Source organism: Sitophilus oryzae, unplaced genomic scaffold, assembly GCF_002938485.1.
Source record: "Sitophilus oryzae breed Bouriz unplaced genomic scaffold, Soryzae_2.0 scaffold_1167_pilon_pilon, whole genome shotgun sequence".
NCBI lineage: Eukaryota > Metazoa > Arthropoda > Insecta > Coleoptera > Curculionidae > Sitophilus > Sitophilus oryzae.
This window is the reverse complement of record NW_022145801.1, coordinates 1,949,119-1,975,741: the sequence shown is the minus strand read 5'-3', so window position 1 is coordinate 1,975,741 and position 26,623 is coordinate 1,949,119. Positions and strand designations below refer to the sequence as shown.

General features: G+C 30.9%; 1 protein-coding gene across 3 annotated transcripts in view; it reads left to right on the top strand.

Annotated features, from left to right (window-relative positions):
- LOC115888569 overlaps positions 1-26,623 on the top strand; it is a 147,437-nt gene that overhangs the window by 10,269 nt on the left and 110,545 nt on the right. For 2 of the 3 annotated variants that reach the window (XM_030908332.1, XM_030908340.1), the window contains exon 2: positions 12,505-12,572. In XM_030908332.1, the coding sequence (XP_030764192.1) occupies positions 12,505-12,572 (68 nt within the window). Of the gene's footprint in view, positions 1-12,195; positions 12,573-26,623 lie in introns of those variants that run through there. The other variant, XM_030908349.1, reaches the window with a different exon arrangement.

The window sequence follows — 26,623 nt, the reverse complement described above, 5'->3', positions numbered from 1 at the left end:
TAATTTATTCGACGTAAAATGTTGGTTATTGGCATGTTATTTAAAAGCAGCACAAGTTCAGTTTCCGTGTAGTTTATCAAAATATCACGATGCAAAGCAAAGTTATCTGGTAAAATTAAGTTAAATAAAATAAGAGCCGTTTAGCAGTTTAGCAGTACCTACGTCATTTTTCGAAATAGACAGCTCCCAACGAAGAACCACTTTCGTCACTGCCATTCTACCTGAAAAACGAGACACGGGCGGTGGGTAAGTACTCAATGGGTAGAACAAAACAAAATCAGGGTATCCGGTATATACCTGTACGTTTAGATGAACAGTCTAATTTTATAAAAGGTATTTCCAACGACCGCATAGTAAATACCCGCTATAATACCAGTAATATCAGAAATACGAGTATATCTACAACATTTCTTATATATATTGTAGATATTATATATTGGTATATTTCTATTCCCGGTATTATACCGGGTATTTACTATGCGGTCGTCGGAAACTCCTTTTATTAAAATTTGGATGTTCATCTAAATCTACAGGTATATACATATGTACCCAGATTTTATTTATCTACAAATTAGGTACTTATCCACCGCCCATCACTGACCCTTTTCACCTTTTCGATAAGTTATAAGATAATCGAGATACAAAGGTTATCGAAAAATGCAAAAATTTCTACTAATTAAAAAATAAAAAGTAAAAGAAAGAAATAAGAAATAACTTTGAACTAAGAAGGCTAGGATAAATATGTGTGTAGCATATTTAGTTTCATAATAAGTAGAACAATGATGTGAAAATGGCATCTTTATATCTCTACTCATAAACCAGAAACCCCATAAAACACACAAAAATGGGACATCCTGTACATCTAGCAATCGCCAGTCGATATAAAAATAATTCACACACAATAGTCTAAAAAATGGAAGAAAAAAACAATATTGTATTCATCTTTGTGAAAAAATGCATGTCCATATTTATGTAATCGTAGCGACAAAAATAAAAAAATAGAAATAGTGTGCATGATGCCTTTACAAAAATATCTGAAGAAATGGGGATTGACATCATTAACGTTTAATTAGTATGTCATATTTCATGGTTTCGATATAAATTACATTAAACTTTACTCTATTGTTGACTCGCCTTGTACATTCATACTGATATACCTTGTACATGATACTGAAATATTCGGATTTATTAAAAAAAAATATATTATTAAAATTCAATTTTTATTTTTGACACGACAAAGAATTGCAGTTTTATAAAATAAAAATTATGCGCCTTTCGGATATTTTAAAAATTTTAGAGGTTACTAGATATTTCGTATTAAACATGTAGCTGCTATATTAAAAATATTTTGTGGTGTGTTGTTGCATAATTGACTAATTTCCAAGCATCGAATGGACGAAGGAAGGAAGCGAAGGGACGAAGGAACACGAGGAAGTAAGGCGAGGAAGGGACGAAGGAGCGAAGTGTGAGTATGGGGCTTAATGGTTTTCGAGATATTTGGAATCGAAATTATCAATACCTGTCATCATTGACATAAATTAAACATGTTGACTAAATAGTTATTACACTGAAATCATAAATTTGAAATGTTTTTGTGTCAAAAGTTCAACAGAAACTGTTTTATCATCATTTTTTTCAGAAAAAAAATATTATTAATTTAAAAAAATAAAAATTTCCCAAATTTATTATTTCAGTCAAATAACTATCTACACAACGTATTTATTTTTTGTCAATAATGATATGTATTGACTATTTACATTCTAAATATCTTGAGAACGGCTGCTCGTAGCGATTTTTACCAAGAGACCTTCTTTACGTAGAAAATCACGGAAACGTATATTTTTTTACTCAGTAGTTTTATACAGGTACGGACGAAAAGTTATTACTCTTCAAAACAGTTAATACACATGTTGGTGGTGCCCCCTACAAATAAGAGTCATATTGACATCAAAATCAAATTTTTCATGTCAAAAAACTCCCAGACGCCAATTTTCATCCAAATATTGACGTTACTTCAGAAATTATTTGGAAAAAATTGAAATAAAAGATAAAAGACTTCGTGGAACTTCTACACCCTGTATCTCCGGATCTAAGCATTTTAGGACATACATTTATACGAATTGTTTTACTTATTTTTGTCTGCAGAATATGCTGTCGAAGTTTCCGGAATACATTTCCGACCACCCTGTAAAATAAATAATTATTTAATTCAAATAATTTAGCGTAAACCCCACACACTAATTCGGCTTGTGATTAGATTTGACGCAACATTCACCGGCAAAGTGCTTAGCGAACTACGGGACTTTTACGGCGTTAAATTATTGACAAATTGACATAAACTAGTGGCCCTTTGTAACGTGGTTAGATAACGTTGAACTATAATGCCGGCAACCGTCCAACTTTCTAACAAGCTGTTTAATTTATAGGACGGGGAAATTATTTGGCGTAAATTTACGGTAAAGCTCCATCTATCAAAGTTTCAGGGAACTTCGACTTTGTCTTATGCATTGAAATATAGGAGTGAATTAAAATGAACACTCTGTAGTAAAAGAGCGGGAGAGTTGAAGCAATGCTGCTACTAAAGCTCTTTGATATACATATTTTATACCGTGCTGGCAACTGTTACTTTTGGGTCGGCATTTACATGTGTGGAAGTAAATCGCATAGGGATCTTATTGAGTCGGAGTGAAAGAAATGCGACGGTGTGCTGTTGCGGCGTTGCCGGTACGCCTTTCCATATCAAGTAAAGTAAAATCACGATCGCAAACCGCTTATTTTTAAAAGACTTTTTTTTCAAGAGATAACTAGATAAAATCATTAGACATGTTTCTGAGCATGTAAAATGGAATTTTAAGGATATCGTTAGGGTGTCATTTTTTTATAACGAGAAAAGGTCAGTAATCGCAATAATTTAAAAATTCAACTTTTTAACACATAACAGGCCATAACTCAAGAACCACTTTAGATATTGAAACTTTTTTTTATTTTCAAGATCGGATATTTTACAATATGTTTACATAAGAAAAATTCGATAAGGTTGTTTTTCCATTCCAAAATTGTAAACAATCCATCCATTTACTTTTAGAGCATAGCAATTTTCAGCAATCGTGTAATTTTTTTATTGATAAAGATTTTCACATACTATCTACAAAGAAAATACAGCAGAAATATTAACAAAGTTCTTGAAAAAACTACAATCTATCATTTCTAATAGATTTCGAGATATCGATTTTTGAATTCAAAGTTCTAATAGCGCGACCACTATCGAACACCCACTCAATTCCACTTATTTTTACCAAAAATGCAAGTGTTTCTAGCTTGCACTTAAAAAAATTCAAGCTATAGAGAAAATTACAACTACTCATTAATAAATAAACAAATTAAGTATCACGAGACTTAATTGAATCGTGAAGCTGAACGCATGACGTACACCTTTCCCTAGAACTTTAAGTACTGGCAGAGGTATTGATTGGGTCGACCGGTCAACTGCGACAAATCTGCTATATCCCCTTCCACGTGCTTCCACGTCTCTTAGCGATGTGCACAGTTTCTCGGTTTATTTCATACGTTTGGCAACGTGTTTACTGTCCTCTCTTTGTTCAGTACATTATAAACGCATTGTACTCTTCTTACATACGGAAATCTCGACCCAAAACTAACTTTTGCCAGCCCTTAGTATACATATTTTATATGTAATGATACCATCTTATAATTATTGCCATTTCAATCATTCATTTTCATCATTGAAATCGAGGGCGCGATTTTTAAATTCATTGTGACCAAACATTAACATATTCGGCGCCGGGCTGACTAACTAAAATTTAGATTTCCTGCTGGGGATTCAGGTGGTAGCTCTGCTGTAAAAAATGTCAAGGTGCCACATTTATTTATTTATTTCCTGACATTGTCATTCGTTTTGACACTTTTGTTTTATATTACGAGTTTTTTGTTTAAATGAACTGTGTTGTGATATTTTCAGCTTAAAAATGTTTACTAGCAGACCTTGCAGGCTAACATTGTTCTTTTTAGAACATTTTTTAGTGCAAAGTGTACAAGATACCTTAATAGCCGCTGCAAAAAACTCATCGCAACCTTATTAGAATAGTTTGAACGGGAAAGCGGCAGTAATGTCCTTTTATGTCCTAAATGCTATTAAGAAGGCGATTTTTGTTGATGTAAATAATAACTGTTTATACAGGGTCTTTAATAAGTGCGTCGGGCATCTGTAGCTCCTAGAATAAAAAAACTTTTTGAATTTTGTTTAGGTGCAAACCTAAAGTATGTACGGGGATGTATTTTAGGAAAATATTTTAACTTCTATAGGGTGGCTGAAAAAAGTGTGAGTGGATCAGGATGATTTTTTAAATGGAACACTCTCAGATCTCTTTACAAAATTTTAATATATGAGTAATTATCATTTCCATGGGTTTCCCAGATATTAATATTTTTTTTAAAAAGCCTTTCTTAAAAAGATATTAAAAATACAAGAAATGTCCTGAAATCAAAACTATGTTAGGTATTTACTTTAAATGGTCTATACTTACTTTGCTATAAATATATATACAGGGTGGCGCACCTCATTCGCCTCAGTTGATTATACGAAAACGGAAAGATGTAGAAACAAAATATTTTATGGGTATATGTGGGGAGACAATGTGCACAATTTAAAATTATTTTGAAATATACAGGGTGTTTCAGAACTAAGATCCATACCAAAGTTATATTTTTTCTTATGGAACACCCGGTATTTTATTTCATTTTTCGATTCTTGGGCCCAAAAAAAGGCCTTTATTATAAGGATTAAATATGTTTAACACCTTTAGTTTTTGAGATATTTAAAGATATTTAAATTTGCATGCTACAATAGAATAGACTATTAACACCCGGTACATTACTTTTCAGAATTAATTCTTATGCTAGAGAAATAAACCTTACTGAAAAATGGTATTGGTTCCTTAAATTTATACAGGTCTATCAAAAGTTGCTGATCTATTTTAAGGATATATTTTATATAAAAACTTCGTTATTTCAAATGCAACACCCTGTATTTTTTTAAATAAATCGAAGCAGATTCAAATGCTCTTTCAAACTATATTAGGGTTTTCTATACCTATCTAGCTCAGATTTTGAATAAAAAGCGATTTTTAAATAAAATTGCAATCAAGATGGCTGGTGTCGCCATGGCAATTTTCTAGTGACGGTTAGTAACTATTTCCAAAGTCGGCATTAGTTTATGGACATTATTATTTATAATTTATAACAGTTTACTTAAATTTACCTACAATAGTTTAATAAGTAAGTATTCATTATTTTATCAAGAAAAATAAAGCAGTATCTGCTGGCGGAACGAATAGATATGTAACTAGTGATATTATTTTGTGAGAAAAATTGCTTCTTGTGCTCAAAGGCTTATGCTCAAAGATATCCAAATAGGAATCTTCCTGATAAGCGTTTCTTTGAAAAACTTCTTGTATTATTTCGCAGAGCTGGTAGTGTGGTTTATAAAAAACCTATTAGGCAGAAACCTGTCGTTGGAAATGAATAAAATGAATTTGCCATAAATGGCTATTTTATAGAAAATCTATATATCTACAAATCATCGTAAAATAATTCAAAGAACTACTTCTTCGTTTTCTTGATAGAATAATATACACATATTTAATAAATATTATTTATTAAACTAGTTGTAGGTAAATTAAATAAAAGTAAACTGGTATAAATTTAAATAAGTCCATAAACTAATTTTGAAAATAGCTACTAACTGTTACTAGAAATTTGTCATGACAACACTAGCCATCTTGATTACAATTTTATTGAAAAATCGCTTTTTATTTAAAATCTGAGCCAGATAGGTATAGGAAACCCTAATATAGTTTGAAAGACCATTTAAATCTGCTTCGACTTATTTAAAAAAATGTATAGTGTTGCATTTGAAATAACGTTAAGTTTTTATGTAAAATAAATATTTAAAATAGACCAGCAATTTTTGATACCCCTGTATAAATTTAAGGAAGGAATAACATTTTTCTATAAAGTTTATTTCTCTAACTTTAAACTCAGCACAAGAACTAATTCTGAAAAGTAATGTACAGGGTGTTAATAATCTATTCTATTGTAGCATGCAAATTTAAATATCTTTAAATATCTCAAAAACCAAAGATTTTAAACATATCCCAAGTAGCATCTATCTGACTTCGAACTAAATCTGACCTGAAGCGACGTCAGACTTTGTGCAAATTTAGGTCGGGTGCTGGTGATACGACCGGTGACGTCGCTTTCTCATTAAAAGCGACGTCGTTGGATCCGAGTCGGTAAATCCAACGATCTGTCGACGTACAAAATAACAACGTACCATTTTTATTAATTTCCCAACATCGTTCCCACGTTGGCTTGCACGACGTACATATACCTGAACTAGCCCGACGTCTACCCGTTTTCCGAATAGGATACGTCTCACTGATAATCCCTAAAGTAACGTCCAATTGTATTTTGTTGTATTTTATGTTCATATTTATAACCTAATTTACGTATCTCTATTTACGTCCCTAAATACAACCCATTAAGTAGCATTTGCGGCCTAATAATGAACATCATGAACATAACCTAATAAAAAGTTTTTGTAAACAAAGTTAATTTCTTTTATTATGCCTAAAAAAACACTAAAAAGGCATTTAGACATTCATCTGCATTTTACAGAAAGAGGTCGAGGCTTTTGCAAAATAATAATAGTAGTAGTGATGTCTTGCCTTCACCCACGAATGCTTTTTATCCAGAAGAGATGCTGCATTACACTGGTGCATCTTAAGTTGATTTTTTAGCTTAGGAAATCAGCAGACCCCATCCTCCTCCCACATGTGAGGTACTGGTTCCAATTCTTTTAAATTTTGTATATATACTATCTTAAAAAAGTGGCTGCCCATTTTTTTAAGGAGAAAACAAAAACTAAAATATAGTTGCACAAATCAACAAATCACTGATACGCAAAGTGAGGTTACGTGGCGTACGTTCGAATTATATACGTCATAATACGATTGCAGGTCGTCCGGTTTGATGACTTCGGTTGTGTGAGACGACTAATGTTGGAGACCCTGTCGGAATTGGTATATTGGTAGTTCATATTAAGTCGGACACAGTAATCCGCCATTCTTAACAAGTATCCGATTGTCAGCCATTTTAAAATCGTTTTTTGTTTTTAAAATTTATATTCACATTCCGATATCTAGTAGAATAATATTGATAAGGTTGAGTTTGGGGGGAACCACAGTATAGTTTTATGATTAATCAGCTAGAAAATAAAAAAATATATTTTGCAAGTTACTTTTTTATAAATATTTTTATTTCATAAATCTACCTAATTTTGAAGGCGCTCGTTGTTTTCCGGAGTATTTTAATCAGATATATCAAAAAAGTGACTTCCGTTGACAAAACTGATGTCTGGATTAATGATTCAGAATTATTATAATATGAAATTAGACAGGCACTTATAGTTATATTCGAGGAGTGATTATGAATCCATTTGTAATTAGGTAGTTTGGTTATGTTTTTATGTATTCTAGGTAGCGAATATGAAACCAAACGTAACGTAAGTGCTTAGCTACGAATTTTAGGTAAACTAAAATCCAACGTAATATGACGTTGGTAATTGGTAGAATTACATTCCCTATTAGATCAGATACCGACGTCGAGGCGCCCCGAATCTGTATTCCCCATTTAGGTGCAAATAAGGGTCGTCAGGCGGTCGAACCGACGTTGGTACCCGACGTCGGGTTTATTGAACGCGACGTATACCTGACGTTAGATAACGTCCAAATGCTACTTGGGATTTAACCCTTATAATAAATACCTTTTTTTGGGCCCAAGAATCCAAATATGAAATAAAATACCGGGTGTTCCATAAGAAAAAATATAACTTTGGTATGGATCTTAGTTCTCAAACACCCTGTACATTTCAAAATAATTTTAAATTGTGCACATTACCTCCCCACATATACCCATAAAATATTTTGTTTCTACATCTTTCCGTTTTTGTATAATCAACCGAGGCGAATGAGGTGTGCCACCCTGTATATATATTTTTTTTGCCTTTGATTGGATATGAGATATTTTAATAAATTGAAAGATGGAAACTTTTTTTATGCGACATTTCGCTCCAACATAGTGGGCTTTTTTAGGCACTTTATTCTAAAAACTTGAAGTCGCCTTGCTAGCACCACTCTGTATAAATGAGTGTGAATCACAAAAAAAATATATGGATATAATCTAAAGGTTTAAGAGAAAAGAAACAATTTGCTATTCAAAATTCTACGCGAAACTTTTTAAAATATAAAATTATTTTTCTTCGTTTTTTTTAAATGGAACACCCTGTATGTTATTTTTTAAATAAATTCAATTTTTTAATAATAAGCAGTATTATTTCATATGGCTTTTTCAACGGTAAAATACGAGAGAAAAATAATTGGGTGGCTTTGATATAAAAATTTACTGTGGAAAATGCCATACGAAATATAACCGCGAATATCTGCAAAACCGTTAAAAATTTTGATATACTCTAAATACAAGAAATGTTCATTTTTTAATTATCCATCTATTGAAGAAATAATATACAGGGTATTCAATTTAAAAAAACGCAGAAAAATTATTTTATATTTTAGAAAGTTTGGCGTAAAATTTTGAACACACTGTATGATTGACGATTACCATATTTAGAGCAAAGTAAGTACAGACTATCTAAGGTAAATACCTAATATAGTTTTGATTTCAGGACAGGTTCTTGTATTTTTAATATTTTTTTTAAACAGGCTGCAAAAATATATTTTTTTATTTATTTATAAATATCTTTGAAACCATCGAAATATAATTAGGTACTCATATCTTTACTCATATATTTTTTTATGCACCTTACTATTTATTCTTTATTTAATTTATTTAGTTATATTTAACTATTATTTATTCAAAAATAAAATTCTCGTATGCACCAATAATGAACATATGTGCGAATATTTTATATTGACTTTAATAGTATAAATGGTATTTATTTGGTTATCTATTGTTTTTCTGGTTTTTCTGTGGGTTAGGGACTTTGCCATATTAATATTTTTTGAATATTTTGCATATTCCATGCAAGAAATAAATATGCATGTCGTAACACACAGAATAATATAATTCACCAGATGACCGCGCAATTGTAGGAAAAATATTTGAATTTTCACCGCAAAAATTGGATTCTAACTTTTTTGCTGGTTTTGGGGGAAAGAAATGTGCATGTTGATTAGTCAAAGTACGTGTAGAATATAAAATATGAAATATGGTATGAATGAACCGGAAATTTGCAATTCATCTCTATAGAATTATATTTTTAATAAATTTTATTATTTTATGTTTAAAAAAATAATATGAATATATTAATATTCTGTTCAGAAACAATCAATAATAATATAATAAAATGAATACTTGTATCTTTTTATACAAAGCAATCTAATTTCCGAAAAATGTGAGGTTTTTTATTTTTCACTCCAATCTTTTTTAAATATTATCCGGGCATTATTGCATTATTAATGATATACTGTCATTATACCGCATGATCGATAAAAAAAGGGGTCAAATGCGACTGGGGACTGACAATCAATGATAATTTTGGCAAGGTCAATCTCTAGATGTCACTTACTAAAAATTGAAATAAATCTTGAGTAGAGTGATGATTATTTTACATGTTCCTAATTCATTTACGTAATCCGCCACCACTTCCTGCGCATTGTGGTTGGCGCAGAATCGGCCATCTCTCTTTACTTCGACCCACATTTTTCTTCAATATCAAATCTTTAGTCCCACTCTGATGAGGATGTAAACGAAACGCCCTATCCAACTTTGCAGAATGAGGCCGTCTGCACCGGCGCTCACATAGAGTACCCACCAAATTTGGCCGCGATGGGAGGACATCAACTTTTGACGAAAAAATTCGATTTTTTTAATTTTAAGTTAAAAAACATAATATTTTCAAATGTTCATAATATGGCAACATAGGTAGTTTGGTAGTTTGGTAAAACCTAGAAAAGATATAGTGGTTCTCAAAATTTAATCAAAAATCATTTTTTCTTCAATTTTCAAAGTAAAATAACTCGGTTATTTTTGATTTATTTGAAAAACGGTACAGAAAAAATATGTTTCCTTTATCGAGATCTACCAGCCCTGAAAATATTTGCACTTATTTAAGTCTCACCCTGTATTTCGAAAATGACAGCTCCCAGCGAAAATCTAGTTAGGCATAGGTACGCCACTGGATTCTAACATTTTCAAATTTGCCCTTTATTTCAGAAAGTAAAGGGTCTAGGGCAAAACTATATGTAGCATCTTTAATTTCATAAAAAAGTAACATAGCGATTTGAACCGTATCTTTGAATCTTTACTAGCGATGAGCAAATGCAAGACCAAGACCAAGACTGTCTTGCAGGGTCCAGTCCTTGATCTTGCTTTTTGTGACCAAGACCAAGACGGCAACACCAGTCTCGCTCATCACGAATCTCTACTCATAAACGAGAAACCTCTTAAAACACACGAAAATGGGACACCCTGTACAGGGTGGGTCAAATTCGACGCTTTTAAATGGAAACACCCTTTTCTATAGGAGATAAACGAAAACTAATATCGGTGTCTGGAGCTCAATTTTCATCAAAAATATGATGGTGAAAACCGCACATATCTGTTACCGTTTCGAAGTTAGGGGGTGTTTTTCAAAAATGTGCATTTTTAACAAATCGCTGTAACTTTTTTACTATGGAAAATTTTGTATTTCTATGAAAATATTTCCAAAGCACCTTTTTACGTAGAATTTAATAGTTTAAGTATAATTTTTTTAGAATTAATAATTTAAGAGTTATCAAGAGAAAATTGATTTTTTATTTGGGACACCCTCTATATTTTTAATTAACTGAGAAGAATTTAAAATTGCCTTTCCAAAAATATAGCACACTTGATATTTTGTTATAATCCCCTTCGAAATACAGAATTTTTAAAAGTTCGCCACTTTTAACTAGTAGGCTTTGGAGCCCTTATTGATGATATGCCCTTAATGGCACTCGAAAACATATTTTTCCAGCAAGACGACGCACCGCCTCTGAACGCTGAAGTTATCAGCAAATTTTTGCAGCCAATTTCAAGAATAATTGAATAGCTAATAATCCCAGCCGTTGGCCGTCGAGGCCGCCTGACTTAGTGCCCATGGATCTAATCCTATGTATATATTTGCGGAAGAATAAAGGTTCCTTATTCTTCCGTATAATCTAGAAAAGAATTAGAAATACTTAGCAGTTATGAGAGGGTATCTTTCACCCCCACTGAGCTAATGAATTCCGCAAGAAATGTTCAAAAACTGCCCCGTCTGTCCATAACATAAGACGGTCGATATGTCGAACACCTGTAGCAAAATCTCATGTCTTGGTTTGCTATTTATTTTTATTGTTATTATATATACTTTAAATGTGTTGATGTTAGTTAAATATATTTTAAATTGTATAAAATTCTGCATCTCTCATAGCAAATATTATTTTCGTTTTAATTGATGCTCACAGCTAGATTTTTTTTTGCATTACAGCCGATGCCGTTCAAAGCCTATTTATTTAAAGCGGGCGAATTTTTATATACTCTATATCTCGAAGAGGAATCGAGCAAAATATCAAGTGTGTTATATTTTTGGAAAGGTAATTTTAAATTCCTTTCAATAAATTAAAAATATACAGGGTGTCCCATATAAAAAATCAAATTTTCTGTTGATAATTCTTAAATTATTAATTTTAAAAAAATTATTCTTAAACCATTAAATTATACGTAAAAAGGTGCTTTGGAAACGTTTTTATAAAAGAATAAAATTTTCCATAGCAAAAAAGTTACAGCGATTTGTTAAAAATGCATATTTTTGAAAAACACCCCGTAACTCCGAAACGATATGCGGTTTTCACCATCATGTTTTTGACAAAAATTGAGCTCCAGACACCGATATTAGTTTTTGTCTATCTCCTATAGAAAAGGGTGTTTCCATTTGAAAGCGTCGAATTTGACCCACCCTGTACATGTGCATATATCATTTTACAATAACATATTTTATAATAATTTTTAAAACAATAATAAACAAAAATTGCTTTCGGCGCACGGCTAATTATTACAAAACATTTTTATTTTATCTAGTTCATTGAATGTTCCGCTCGAAAGGTATCATTACTGTACTACTTCAGCTGCTCTCGTAGCGTAGATATTTAAACTTTCTTAAGCGCGTTCTTTATCTCCAATATCAGTCTCTTATCTCGTCAGTCTTTTACGATGATTTAATTCAATACTTCGTGGCAATGTACTACCGATTAGTACCCAACGTTACTTAAAATAAATAAGTAATTTAAAAAGTGATTAACGCCGCCTGACGTGTTCGTAGTATACGTGTATTGGAATAACTTAACCTAGAATATGATAGTGCCGAAAACTAGGACATATTTTTTAAATTAGTTATGGTTGTTTCAGAGATATCCGAGGACTATTTGGCTTTTTTGGAACAATGCCGGCCGACCATTCAAGAAAATATTGTCAGTGTAAGTAATCGTTTAATTTAATTTGTTAAATTGTAATTAAAAAAGGAAAAATTGGTGATGATGTATAAAATAACTGATAACAAAAAACGTTTATAATTTGTTTATTACCAAAACAATATTTTACAAATGTTAATTATTTACATTATTTATAAATATGTAAAATATTGTATACAAAATTACAGTATATAAAGTAATTAAATGTTATCAATATAGTACTTAAATTATTTATTTCATTTCGTCATTTTTATACATATTCTGATGAGATATTAAAAAAAATGTTTTTTGCGTATACAGGGTGTTTTAAAAACCATTACAGTTGAAAATTTTATACAGGGTTGTTCACCACATACGACACGGAGTATTGTAACTAAACGATTAGATTTTTACAAATTGTAAATTTTGGGTTTGTTGAAGGACTACTAGAGCTACAATTTAAAAATATTTTTACAAAATACAGTGTCTCAAATAAGTAAAAAATATTATAGTTGTATTTTTTTAAACGGAACACCCTGTATATTGTTCTATTTTTAGATTCTACGATTGAAATAAAGGTAAATTTGATCAAGGTTTATCACACTTAAACCTTACCGTTTTTGAAATATTTTCAATTTCATGAAATTGCAGTAAAAAGTTTAAGGCTTCATTTCTCCAAGGGTATAAAAGTTTTTAATGCTAAATATTTACTGAACTTTATTTATTGATCAGATATTATGTTAATGCAATAATAAACAAAATTCTACCTTCTACAGAGTATCTAAAAATTTATATTAAACAATTACTAGCTTTAAACGGCAATAACTTGTTTAATTTAAATGGAACACCCTGTATATTTTACGAGAATCAGATGTATTTAATTGTCTATCAAATTGTATTATACCATTTTTTACCTATCTCTTCAAGTTTTCGTAGAAAATACTAGTTTCCTAGATATTTTAATTTCTATGATTTTGCGTCAGTAAATCTTTATTATTTAAAAAAAAATCTTGGGTGGCTGTGATATACCTTTTGTTAATTTAACAAAAATTATTAAAGATTGTAGAGTAAAATACTCAACGGTAATAAAAAAAATACACGTTTAAAACATATTTTAATTATTAGAGAATGCATGAGAAAAAGAATTAAAACTAGATATAAACCTATAATTATGTAACAAAGACAAAAATTAGCTAGATGAAATCACATGCTCAAAATGTTTCTTTTCCTGTTAACTGCATAAAATGATTGCCTTTTGAAAAGGCTCTTTTCATTTTAAAAGGCATATGTGGAGGTCTACCTCGAAAAGAGAATTGATGAATGCACCACTTATGCGTTCACCAACTAATAGAATCATATCAATTCTTTCTGATGTAGGATAAGTTTGCATTTTCGGCAAATTTTTGAGAAATTTTTTTGTTTTAACTAACACAAAATGATAACTAGTTGTTAAAGTTGGACTAATTAGGCAGCTATGTTCAAGTAACATCAGACATATCACAGCCACATAGATTTTATCAAATAATAAAGATCTACTCAGATCAAATCATGTAAATGAAATTATATAGGAAAATCTTTGTTTGCGGGGTAGGCAACCTTAATAGTATTTTGAAGAGACTTATTCTCCATTGAATATCGGAATAATATACTGGGTGTTCCATTTAAAATAAAAGAGTAACATACTTTTGAAGGTGACCAATGTTCAATATTAATTTTGTCTCACCCTGTATAACTTTTTGGATCAAGTTTTAATTTGATTTAAAGTACAATAGTTAATTTAACTACATATTAAGTTATACCGGGTAAATTCCAATTTAGGTGGCTTTTATTATTGTGATTTAAAAATTGTTCTTTATTTTTAGAAAATGTTAAATATATCAAAAACCTTACATTTTAGTCATATGCATCTCTTATGAAACCCACCTTTATTTTTCCCCCAGAATTCGAAAATCAATTAATATATAGAGCGTTCCATTACAGAAAACACAACTTTGATATGTAACTTTTTTGGGGACACCGTGTAGAAGTCTCTATATTTTTAAAAAGTGTTCTGAATTAACCGACATAATATGTTCACAAAATTTCATTTCAATACAAACTGTCGTTCTCCTTGGAGCCTCCGCGATGTATGGAGGCGCCACCCTGTACACTTCTTTTGATTCCAAAAATACGTAGTAGTTCTATGTCCACAAAATACCGTATGATCGAATAAAAACGGCGTCAGCGATGGCTATGAAATGAAGATCTCTGTCATTTTATATGTAAATTTATATGGGAAATGTCATCGATCGTCATTTCCCAGCCAACTGGACGCCGTTTTTATTCGATCATACGGTATTAGGACACCCCGTATATATATATTCAATCAGGTATTAGTTATTAATTATAGCCAATATTACCAGCATCGGATCCTCAATAAATCATTTCCCATCTACCCGATTGCCCACAAATAATTCACATTAGATTCCGATATTAAATAAACAAAACAAAACTACATTATTAAATTGGTTCGGTTGAGGAGACATTCGAAACCGACAGCAGACAGCAGTTATTTCCATAGATGTTTTATTAGGGTAAAGGAAAACAGTAGGTCGTTCGTCTTCGTAGTAAAACGAAGCAAACGACTCTAATAATATAATGCTATAAAACGTGTTCGGCATAAAAGTTCCGCACTTTGTTTGGCGATATCGCAACCAAGTTTCCTTAGCGTAAACGGTTTACGAGGTTTGATTAATGGAGACGACGCTCATTAGACACAAAAAAATGATGTTTACAAAATAATTCGTTGGGGAGAATTAAGTTTAGTTTATTAAGTTTAAGAGAAAAAAGAATGAAGTGAATCGAAACAGCGCCACTGAAAAAAATATAAGTAATTTTACAAAAAAATATTGATACATTATAGTGTTTTTAATAAAAAACTTGTAAAAATAAGAAATTTTTACGTAGTTTCACAAAAAATGTAATTTTGGAAAAGAGTTTATTAATATTAAATATCGCTGATATGCCTGCTACTTCAGCTAGAAAATTTGGGTATGCGGATGATTGGGCGATAGCTACAAGACATAAAAACCTCGAGAAGACAGAGGCTGTTCTTGCGGAAGACCTGTATTCCCTGGGAAACTACTTCCGCCAGTGGAGGTTGCAACCGAGCGCGGTAAAGACGGAAGTTAGTTGTTTCCCTCTTAATAATAAATTAGCAAACCAAGAACTTAAAATAAGGTTTGAAGGTAACTGGCTGTCTCACAACAACAAAATATTTAGGCATTACATTAGAGATTCCTTGTCCTTTAAGAAGCACCTCACACAAACTGCAGCTAAGCTCAACACTCGGAATAATATCCTCCATAAATTATGCGGCCCCACGTGGGGGTCATCCGCGAGTACCTTGCGCTCCTCTGCGCTGGGTTTGGTTTACTCTACTGCTGAGTACTCTGCCCGGTGTGGCTCAATAGTTCTCACACAGGAAAGGTGGACGTCCAATTGAACAACACAATGCGTATTATATCAGGAACAATAAAATCAACTCCCACCCAACGGCTTCCTATTCTAAGTAATATTCCTCCACCACATATACGCAGGCAGTATGCACTTTTTAGAGAATTCACTAAAATTACTAACATGCCGCAACTGCCGATACATTTGGATGTCCATGACCTGAATAGGAACAGACTTCGTTCAAGACGTCCAACATTAACAACCGCAAGTAGCTTACACCGGGACGGTTTTAAATTAACGGAGTCATGGATTAGGGAATGGGAATTAGAGTTACCAGACCACGCCGGGAATATGCCGGCTATAACTCAGAACCCACCAGGCTTTGACGTGCCACGTAAAACATGGTCTGCGTTAAACCGGATGACAAATCATGGGAGGTGTGCCGATTCTATGTTTAAATGGGGAAAGTCAGCTTACCCAGAATGCCACTGCAACACCGGCAGACAAACTATCCGGCACATAGTAGAAGCATGCGGATCCTATTCCGGTCTCTTTGATGATATCCTGGAAGCTACAGACAGTGCAGTCGAATACATCCGTAATTTAGATGTTTGTTTGTAATATTTGTTATATGTATATTCGTTTGTACATTTTAGACTCTTGTCAGACTACTATTATTGTTTGCACACATACTTGTTTCCTGCTCCTTACTACTACAGTGATTGTAATTCCATGTTTTGTTGTGATGTTTAGCCATACGATAGATAGATAAATATTAAATGATAATTGCAAAACGATATTATTTGCACAATAAGTTTTGTTAGTTTAAAAATTAAATTTAAATCAGAAATACAATCTTGTAGTAAAACCCTGAGACTGTTCGATGGGTTATAACTCATGAAAGAGGGTCACAAGAAATCCCTTATTATTATACCGGTTGCGTCTCAAAAGTGGCCCACCCCTATAATTTTTTTTGTTTTTTCAGATAAAAAAACGAGATTTGGTATGTTGGTATGTAACATAAATTAGGATTGATTGACGTATTCAATTATTTTCGGTCACTTCCTGTTTCACCGGAAATGACTACAACTTTTGAATTTTAAATGGCACCATCGGTATTTTTTACTTTATTTGATAGAAAATGATACTCTGAATAGAATGACATATATCATATGTCAACTTTTTACATTTTCGCATATTATATGGTTTATTTGAAATTGTAACATGCGGTTCATAACGACAATTTGACTCAAAATACCAAGTGTATGGTACCAAATTATTCGTAAAAAATTATTTTTCAAAATATACTAATGAGCCACCCTCGTTTTATTTGAAAAAATTAAGTTATGATTAAAAATATGATTTGAGAAACTTCTAACCGGCCAGGACAAGACACTAAAAACGTCAGACGACCAAATTTATTTTTCCAAGGCTCCTAAGGCTCCTTGATTAAAAATTAATGTTTGTAACACAACTATGGCACTCTAGATTGAAATTTAAAATACGATTTTTTAATAAGCGAAAATGTCAAAAATTGACATTTCATATGTCATTCTATTCAGAGTGTCATTTTCTATCGAATAAAAACTACAAATTCACAATATAACTACAAAAAGTTGTAGTTAATTCCGGTGAAACAGAAAGTGACTGAAAAGAATTGAATACGTCAATCAATCCTAATTTATGTCATATACCAACATACCAAATATCGATTTTTATTTGAAAGGAGTTGATTGATTACGGCGAGCCACTTATGAGACGCACCCGGTATAGGGGGTTATAGAAAAATCCGATAAATTCCTAAGCTATTTGGTAAAAACTGAGTTATTCAAATTTCGTCTTTATTTTTTTAACATTTTTAAAAAGAATAGATAATACAAGTGCATATTTTAATTTCTACTCATATAGCAAAAATAACATCAATATTTTTTATTATTAAAATACAAAAGACAGTAAACGGACAGCAAAACGAAAGAAAGGACAATCCTGTAAAATAAAGGATGCTCATTTTATTCTATAGTGTTATTTTGAAACCAAAAACTTTTATAAGGTAGAATAACATTATTTTAACCAATATTAGTTTTCGCAAAATAATTGCTCAATATTAAATAAATAATTAATTAAGAAGGTGTTTGTGTTTATATCGATAAGTCCTGAATAAATACAGAAGTTATGTTAACAATAATTACTTCTTTTATATCTTCTTTTATAATATTTATTCGGAATAATTGATAGACATACTCAGACACATTAATGATAGCTTTCGAAAGTAATGTTTACTCACCAAATAAGTAGCTAATTTATATTCACACAAAGTATATTTTTTCTTTACAACATTATTTCTGGTTGATTTGTCTACTTAACTACTAAAAGATAATTTAGCATTACATTTTTTTTTAATTTGATACTTTCTTTTGGCCCCCACACACTTTGGTTATATTGCACGGTTTTAACTGAAAGAATACTACTGTTCAGTTAAAAACATCAGTGTATGTGAATCTTAGGTTCAATTTTGCATAGTGTATGGACATGAACCAGCGAAGGGTACAGTGGACCGTGCGGTTATTTATTTAAATAATCGCGAAATAATTCCATTTCTGGATTTTCTTTTTTACCACAATTACGGCCGCCACTGCTAGCAAGGCAAGTTGTTTCTCGAATCCGTTGGTTTTAAATACGGCGCGGCTAAAATGAACTAACTGACCAATATAAAACAGTGTGTGGAGGTTGCTTGCCCGTGCTTTCAATCCCGCACGGTTAAAACCGAGCAAAAAATCGAAGTGTATGGGGGCCTTTAGATCTCTTAGATTTTCTATGTGTAAAAAAATGAGTAACAAATTCTCATCTAATGTATCTTATTAATCTATACTAATATATAAAATCCTTAAGTGACTGACTCACTGATTAATCACGATCATGCTAAAACCACTCAACGTAAGAAGCTCAATTTTGGCAAGCAGGTTGATTCTAGTGTGTAGAGAGGTTCGATAAGAAGGGATTTTTCGAAATTCCAGTTCTAAGGGGGTGAAACCACATAAATATTACAATATTTTTTATTTAAGAAAGTGTCAAGTTTCCGAAAAAACGCTTAAACACGTATATTTTATTTTGTTTTTTTACATATTTTAGGATTTTTTAAAAATGTATACAGGGTGTTTCGAAAAATCTGATCATTGATTAATCACGATCCTGCTTAAAGCGGTTGACGTAAAAAGCTGATTTTTGGAAAACGGATTGACTCTGTGGTGTAGAGGTTCCATAAGGAGGGGTTTCTCGAACCTCAAATTCCAAGAGGGTGAAAACGCCCCTCAAATATTACAATATTTGTCATTTAAAAAACGGTTAGTCTTTCGGGAAAACGCTTGGACAAGCATAATTTATTTGGTTTTTTTACATATTTTGAAATTTTTTAAAAAATCATACAGGGTGTTCCTAAAAGTTGGGTCATTTCTTAACCACGATTCTGCTTAAACTGCTTGACGTAAAAAGATTATTTTTGGCAAACGGATTTTTCGAAACTCAAATTTCAACGAGATGAAACTACCCGTCAAATATTACCGTTATATAATAATATTGCCATATTGTTTTTTCTCATGCCGACATAAATGTGAGAAAATTTTATCCAGTTTGTTTTATATTTTATTTTGTTGTTTTACATATTTTAAGATTTTTTAAAAATGTATACAGGGTGTTTCATAAAATATGACCAATGAGTAATCACGATTCTGCTTAAACTGCTTGACGTTTAAAGCTGATTTTTGGAAAATGGATTGACTGTGGGGTGTAGAAGTTCGATAAGGAGGGGTTTCTCGATTGTTTTTTCTTATGCTGACATAAATGTGACAAAATTTTATCCAGTTTGTATGTTAATGGAAATTCTTGCTTTGCTTTATCATTGCTATTACAAATAATGATTAATTCGACGCGAACGAAGTCGCGGGTACACGCTAGTTATTATTATATAACGGCATAAATTTTATTAAATTGTGATTGGATAAAGTCAAGTTTAAATAAAAATTACTAATTGATATCAATGACTTAATAAAGCAAAATTAAAAAGCTTTAAAATATCTGTATATGTAAAGTTTTAGCACAGTTTATAAAAAATTAAAAAAAAATGTTCGGTGGTTTTAGTAAACTTTGATATAGGTATTAAATATTTAGTTTTTTAATAAGGTGTAATGTTGCTTTTTGAAAAACTCAAAATTACATTAATCTACCATTGTGATGATGCAAAATAAATTTTATATGATTAAAACTCTAAAAAATATTTTCCTTTCCAACCCAGGGGTCCAGCATAAATTGTATACATATTGAGGATCTTGTATTGGGAATATATATTAAACTTGCTTTGCAAGTGTACATATTTCGCAATTTTGTGTTTGAAGTTCGGCCACCTGCGGCTCTCAATATCTGCGGAACGATCTGATATGCAAATCGTCTTATTCGATCGAATCACTGTTTCCATATCGATAAGTTCTGCATGCCTTGCCCCAGAATTAATTTAAGTTTAATATGCGTTAATCTCTGGAAATAGTCCAGGTCAAACTATGATAAATTAGTCTGTAAAGTAATATACACACATGGCCAAAATTATTGCATATATTATTTAAAAATATACGGAAAGGAACTTAAATAATCTGTTTTTATACATAGCTTTGATAATCTGTAATAAACATTTTTTTTGTTAAAATGGATATGGTAAACAATGTTTATCGTTCAGACCCAATATTACTACAAATTCTTACACATTTTGATTTGTAGTCTCTTGGGTTTCAGAAGAAATTTGACCATTGTTTTGGCCTTAAAATGCCTAGAAACATTATTTCACAGTTTAATAGAGTCAGAATAGTAACACTGTCTCAACAGGGCTACCGGCAAGTTGCAATAGCTGAAATTGTAGAAGTTAACCAAAGCGATGTTTCGTGAATATTAAAAAAATTCAGGGAGACAAACGAGGTTATAGACCGGTCTGGAAGAGGTAGAAAGAGAGTTACTACTGCTGTGCAAGACCGTCAAATATCCCTAATTGCACAACGTAATCTCCTGCTTTCTAGTGCTGCTATTAAAAATGAGTTAGCTCACTTTCAAGGAGTAAATGTTTTAAGAAAGACCATAGCAAGAAGACTCTATGACAGAGTATTACATTTAAGGAAGCCTCAACGTGTTTCGAAGCTTAATTTACAGCACAAAATTACGAGACTACAATGGGCCGAGGAGATGAGAACAAATGGGTCTAATTGGAATTTCGTCATATTTAGTGATGAAACAAGAATAGGCCTAGTGTCAGACTCGCAACGAACTTTGGTCTGGAGGGCATCTGGAAGCCGCGCACTCTTGAATGCAGCTCAACCCCTGTGTTATTGTGCGTCCATTTCGAGGGGCAATGGGGGATGAATTTGTTTACATGGACGATAATGCTCCTTCCCATGGCACTTTAGCGGTTCGCGAATTTTGTGAGGAAGAGGGTAGAAGAAAACTGTGGTGGCCACCGATGTCTCCAGATATGAATGTGATCGAGCATGCTTGGGACATGCTAAAACGCCATATTGCCAAAAGAAACGATCCCCCGCCGCACCTTAAATGAATTGAAAATTGCTGAGCGCGAAACATGGGAAGCCATTCCGCAACATCTTCTGGACAACTTAATTGAGAGCATGCCATGTCGTCTCACAGCTTGCATTGAGGCTCGAGGAGGCAATACAGACTATTAGTTATAAGAAATAATTAAAATTGTTTTCAATATTTTCTGTTTAAAATGAAATTTGTTTTTGTTGAGTTTCACTCATTATGAAATAAAATTATAATAACAGCCTAGTCGCACTTAGATTTTTAATGTTATATTAGTTAGTTGTGTAGTAAGCCAATATATCCAAAAATATAAAAAGAATCATATTAGGACCAAAATAAAATAAAATATCGTTATATGCAATAATTTTGGCCATGTGTATATATAGTAAGTCTTGAAATAATATATTTAACAATAATTAAATCCAACAATTTTGCATTTTTTTTTCTTCAAGTTAACTCCTCAATCTATTTTTATATTTTCCAATAGATTTAGTTTTATGTCGGCACATATCTCGTTTTTTATACTTGCCGAGAATAGCTGCATCTGCAGCAGCTATAAAAACTCAAGTTTACTGTGATCCTTTTTTCATCAACGTAAAACACCTTAAAAAACGTAAAGGAAATAATCTTTAAAGAAGAAGAAGGAATAAGATTAGCATTATTTATATCAACCACTTTCTTTCCAGTTCTTTTAAAAAGCTTCTTCATCAGAATATTTAAAAAACAGATAGTTGTATATTATATCAATAGATATTAATATACAGTATGTCTCCGAATTGTTTTTACAGGAAAAAAAAACTTTTTATTATTGAGATTTTAAGAAAAATGCATGCTTCACAAAAAATTTTGCTTGTTCTAAAATAGTTAATTCCGTTTATACTTTTCCAAATTTCCATACCGTTTTAGAGAAAATTAGAAAAAACATGAAAGTATATTTGAATTTTTTATAAACGTCCTAAAAATCAAAACTTTTTATGGTAATATAATTTCGTTTTCATTCTTTGATAGATTGTTGTTAATAGAATTTTAATTAACATCATATTTTTTGCTGTTTTAAAATATTAAAGAAGCACAAAATTAGAGTCAGAATAGTAATTATTTAGTTCAATGCTACAGAAAGGGTGATCATTATGCCACAGAAAGGGTGTTATCGGAAAATGTGATACTTTAACAACAGCAAAAAATATGACGTTATTCAAAATTAATAATAACCATCTATCAAAGAATAAAATCGAAATTATATTACCAGAGAAACGCCTTTTTATTTTTTGGAAAAAATTCAAACATATTTTCATGTTTTTTCTAATTTTCTCTAAAACAGTATGGAAATTTGGAAAAGTACAAACGGGATTAACCATTTTAGAACAAGCAAAAATGTTTATGAAGAATGATTTTTTCTCAAAATGCCAATAATAAAAATCCGGGGACATACTGTAGAACTATTTTTTGTTATTTTTTTTATTAATACCTAGTCTGTCCATTTTTCTAATATACAAACTTATTACAGAAATTTCCACGATTTAATTACTGTTCTACAGTGTGACAACAATTTACTAAAGCATACAAAAGCATAGAGCTGTCATGCCAACTTGGAAAATATTTATAATAAAATTTATGCTTCGTGTCTCATACGTAAATTCACACTTTTTTTGCCTTTTTCTACCTTAGTGGCAACACCGCTAAAGAACATCCAGAAACTAGTGCTATAAAGGAAAAAACAGACATTCCTATATTAAAAGGAAAAAGTAGATCATTAGTAACCCTACTAAGAAAATTAAAAGAAGGAAAAATCTACCGAACTTTATTTAAATTTCAGAATTGTATCTCTGATAATGTTAGAACATCGTAGTAAACCATCACTTCTTTATAGAAGGTTGTTCACCACATACGGCACGGAGTATTGTAGCTAAACCATTATTATTAGTATTTTAATAAAGCACGCTTTTAGATGTTTCAAAAAACTTTTAATAAGAGTAACTTTAACTCTACATATATGGTTCGGCTTGTTAGGCCTTTTTCAAGAGTTTTTTAAGAACTAATCGTCTAACTACACTGTAACTATATATATATTTGCTATGGGGGTGGGTTCAGAGAGTTTACAATAGGGGTAATAAAAAATGTGTTTAGAAATCCTTGTTGGTCGTTAACATTATTTTCGTTTTTAACAGATTTTAGTATTTCTAACTGTTCAATGTATTTAAGCGTTTACCTTTTGTTTCTCTGTGTAGTAACTTAATTGAGTTTTCATTAATTTTGTGATTATTTACTATACAATGAGTTGCAAGACCAGAACTATGCTGGAGATTTTTAATAGACTTTACATGTTCTTTAATCCTTATATCTAAATTTCTACCTGTTTGGCCTATGTACACGGCATCACAGTATTGCAATCCACCCTATATACACCCGACTTATTTTTGACATTAGTTTTGTCTTTATTATTTAATAAAATTTGACCTAAATTTCTTTTATTTACGTTAATAGTTTTACATCCTATTTTATTGAGATTATTTGATATTTTGTTAGTTAAATTAGGAATGTAGTTTAAAGGTTGATAATTGTTATTGTCTTTAGAATTAGCGGATTAAAAATTTTTCATTAATATTTTGTTTTGTTTTTTCTTTAGCATATTATCAATAAGGGAACACTTATATCCATTGTTGATGGCGATCTGTTTAATAATATTTAACTCTTTTTTAAAATTCTCTGGGCTCAGTGGAAACATTACTAATCTATGAATTAAACTATGAAAGGGTGACATTTTGATTTGCCAGGATTGGTGTGATTGACTATGTATTACAGTGTCTGTGGTAGTGGGTTTCCTGTAAATATCAAATTGTAATCTATTAGACTGTTTTATAATTGTAACATCAAGAAAATTGATGGTATTAATACCTTTTTCAATAGTAAATTGTATTCTCGGGTTAATTGAATTTAATAATGTTAAAAAACTGTTTAAATTTCTCTCGGTGCCTGACCAAATACAAAAATGTCATCTACATATCTTGCCCAATAATTTATTTTTGATATTAAACTACTCTTGTTTTTAAATAGCTTCTTTTCAAAATCTGCCATAAATATTTCTGCGAATAACGGTGAAATTGGGGACCCATCGGTAACCCATCTTTCTGTTTAAATATTTCATTGTTATACTGAAAATAGTTTTGTTCTAAACAAGTTTCAATTATTGTTATTAAATCTGATTTTACTATTATATTAAGATTAGATTTATCAATTAGTTCATAAATAATAGAGGACAATTCATGGGTTGGGATAGAAGTGAACAGGCTTTTGACATCGAAAGAAACGAGTGTTGCATTATGTGGAACTTCAATATTTTTTAAATTATCTAGCAACTCAAAAGAATTCTTTATGGCAAATTTTGATTGAAAATTGATCATGGGAGGACTTCCTCCCAAAACACTTGTTTTAGCTAGTATTTGACATAATTTATAAGAGGGAGCATTTATATACGAGACGACTGGTCTAACTGGATTATAACTGGATAAACGATTAGATTTTTACAAATTGTAAGTTTTGGGTTCGTTGAAGGACTATTAGAGCTACAATTTAAAAATATTTTTACAAGATACAGAGTGTCCCAAATAAATAAAAAAATATCAAAGTTTTATTTTTTTAAATGAAACACCCTGTATATTATTACATTTTTAGTTGCTACGAGTAAAATAAAGGTAAATTTGATTAAGGTTTACCGCACTTTAATCTTACCGTTTTTGAAATATTTTCAATTTTGTGTAATTGCAGTCAAAATTTTAAGGCTTCATTTCTCCAAGGGTATCAAAGTTTTTAATACTAAATATTTAGTGAAGTTTATTTATTGATCAGTTATTGTGTTGCAATAATAAAAATTATACTACCTTATACATAGTGTCTAAAATTTTATTTTAAATAATTACTAGCTTTAAACGGTAATAACTTGTTTAATTTAAACGGAACACTCTGTATATTTTATGAGAATCAGATGCACAATTTAATTGTCTATCAAACTGTATTATACCATTTTTTATCTATCTCTTCAAGTTTCCGTATAAAATGCATTTTCTTGTAATTTAAAACTCATTTATCTATATATCCATGAAATTCTGACATTTTAGATTATTTTTAAAGATGTACCAAATTTTTAAAGAGTACAGATACTAATATTATCGATATAATTTGTTTATTTCATTAAGAATTAAAAAAGAACTGTTTAAATATTTGTTAAAGAGGACCAATTAATAAGATTCCAGTATTCAAACTACATTAATTGACTGTTTACGTTGATTAATAATAATTGCTCCAAATACTAAAATACTGAATTTTGTATGTGTATTAGACAGTGTGATAAAAAGTAACACCTTAAAAATGATATTTAATTTTTTGACAAATGCTTATTTATAATAACAAAGATATTCATTTTCATAACTTATTATTGTATTGATTTCTGATTCAAATCCACATTTATTTAGAATCATTTATTAACGAACATAATTAAGTATGTAATTAATTAGTATTTGGGCGGAAATAATGGTGGTATATTTAGTTAATGGTATACTCTTTTATAAAGATTTAAATAGTTTTCTTTTTGCATACAAATGGGCTAGTAATATTATCATTTTGCAAGAAAATGCATTTTCTAAGAAAACTTGAAGGGATAGGTAAAAAGTGGCATAATATAGTTTGATAGACAATTAAATTGTGCATCTGATTCTCCTAAAATATACAGGGCGTTCCGTTTAAATTCAACAAGTTATTGCCGTTTAAAGCTAGAAATAATTTAAAATAAACTTTTAGACACTCTGTATGAGGTAGTATTATTTTTATTATTGCAACACGATAACTGATCAATAAATAGACTTCAGTAAATATTTAGTATTAAAAACTTTGATACCCTTGGAGAAATGAAGCCTTAAAATTTTTACTGCAATTTCACACAATTGAAAATATTTCAAAAACGGTAAGGTTTAAGTGTAATAAACCTTAATCAAATTTACCTTAATTTTAATCGTAGAAACTAAAAATGTAATAATATACAGGGTGTTCTGTTTAAAGAAATACAACTTTGATATTTT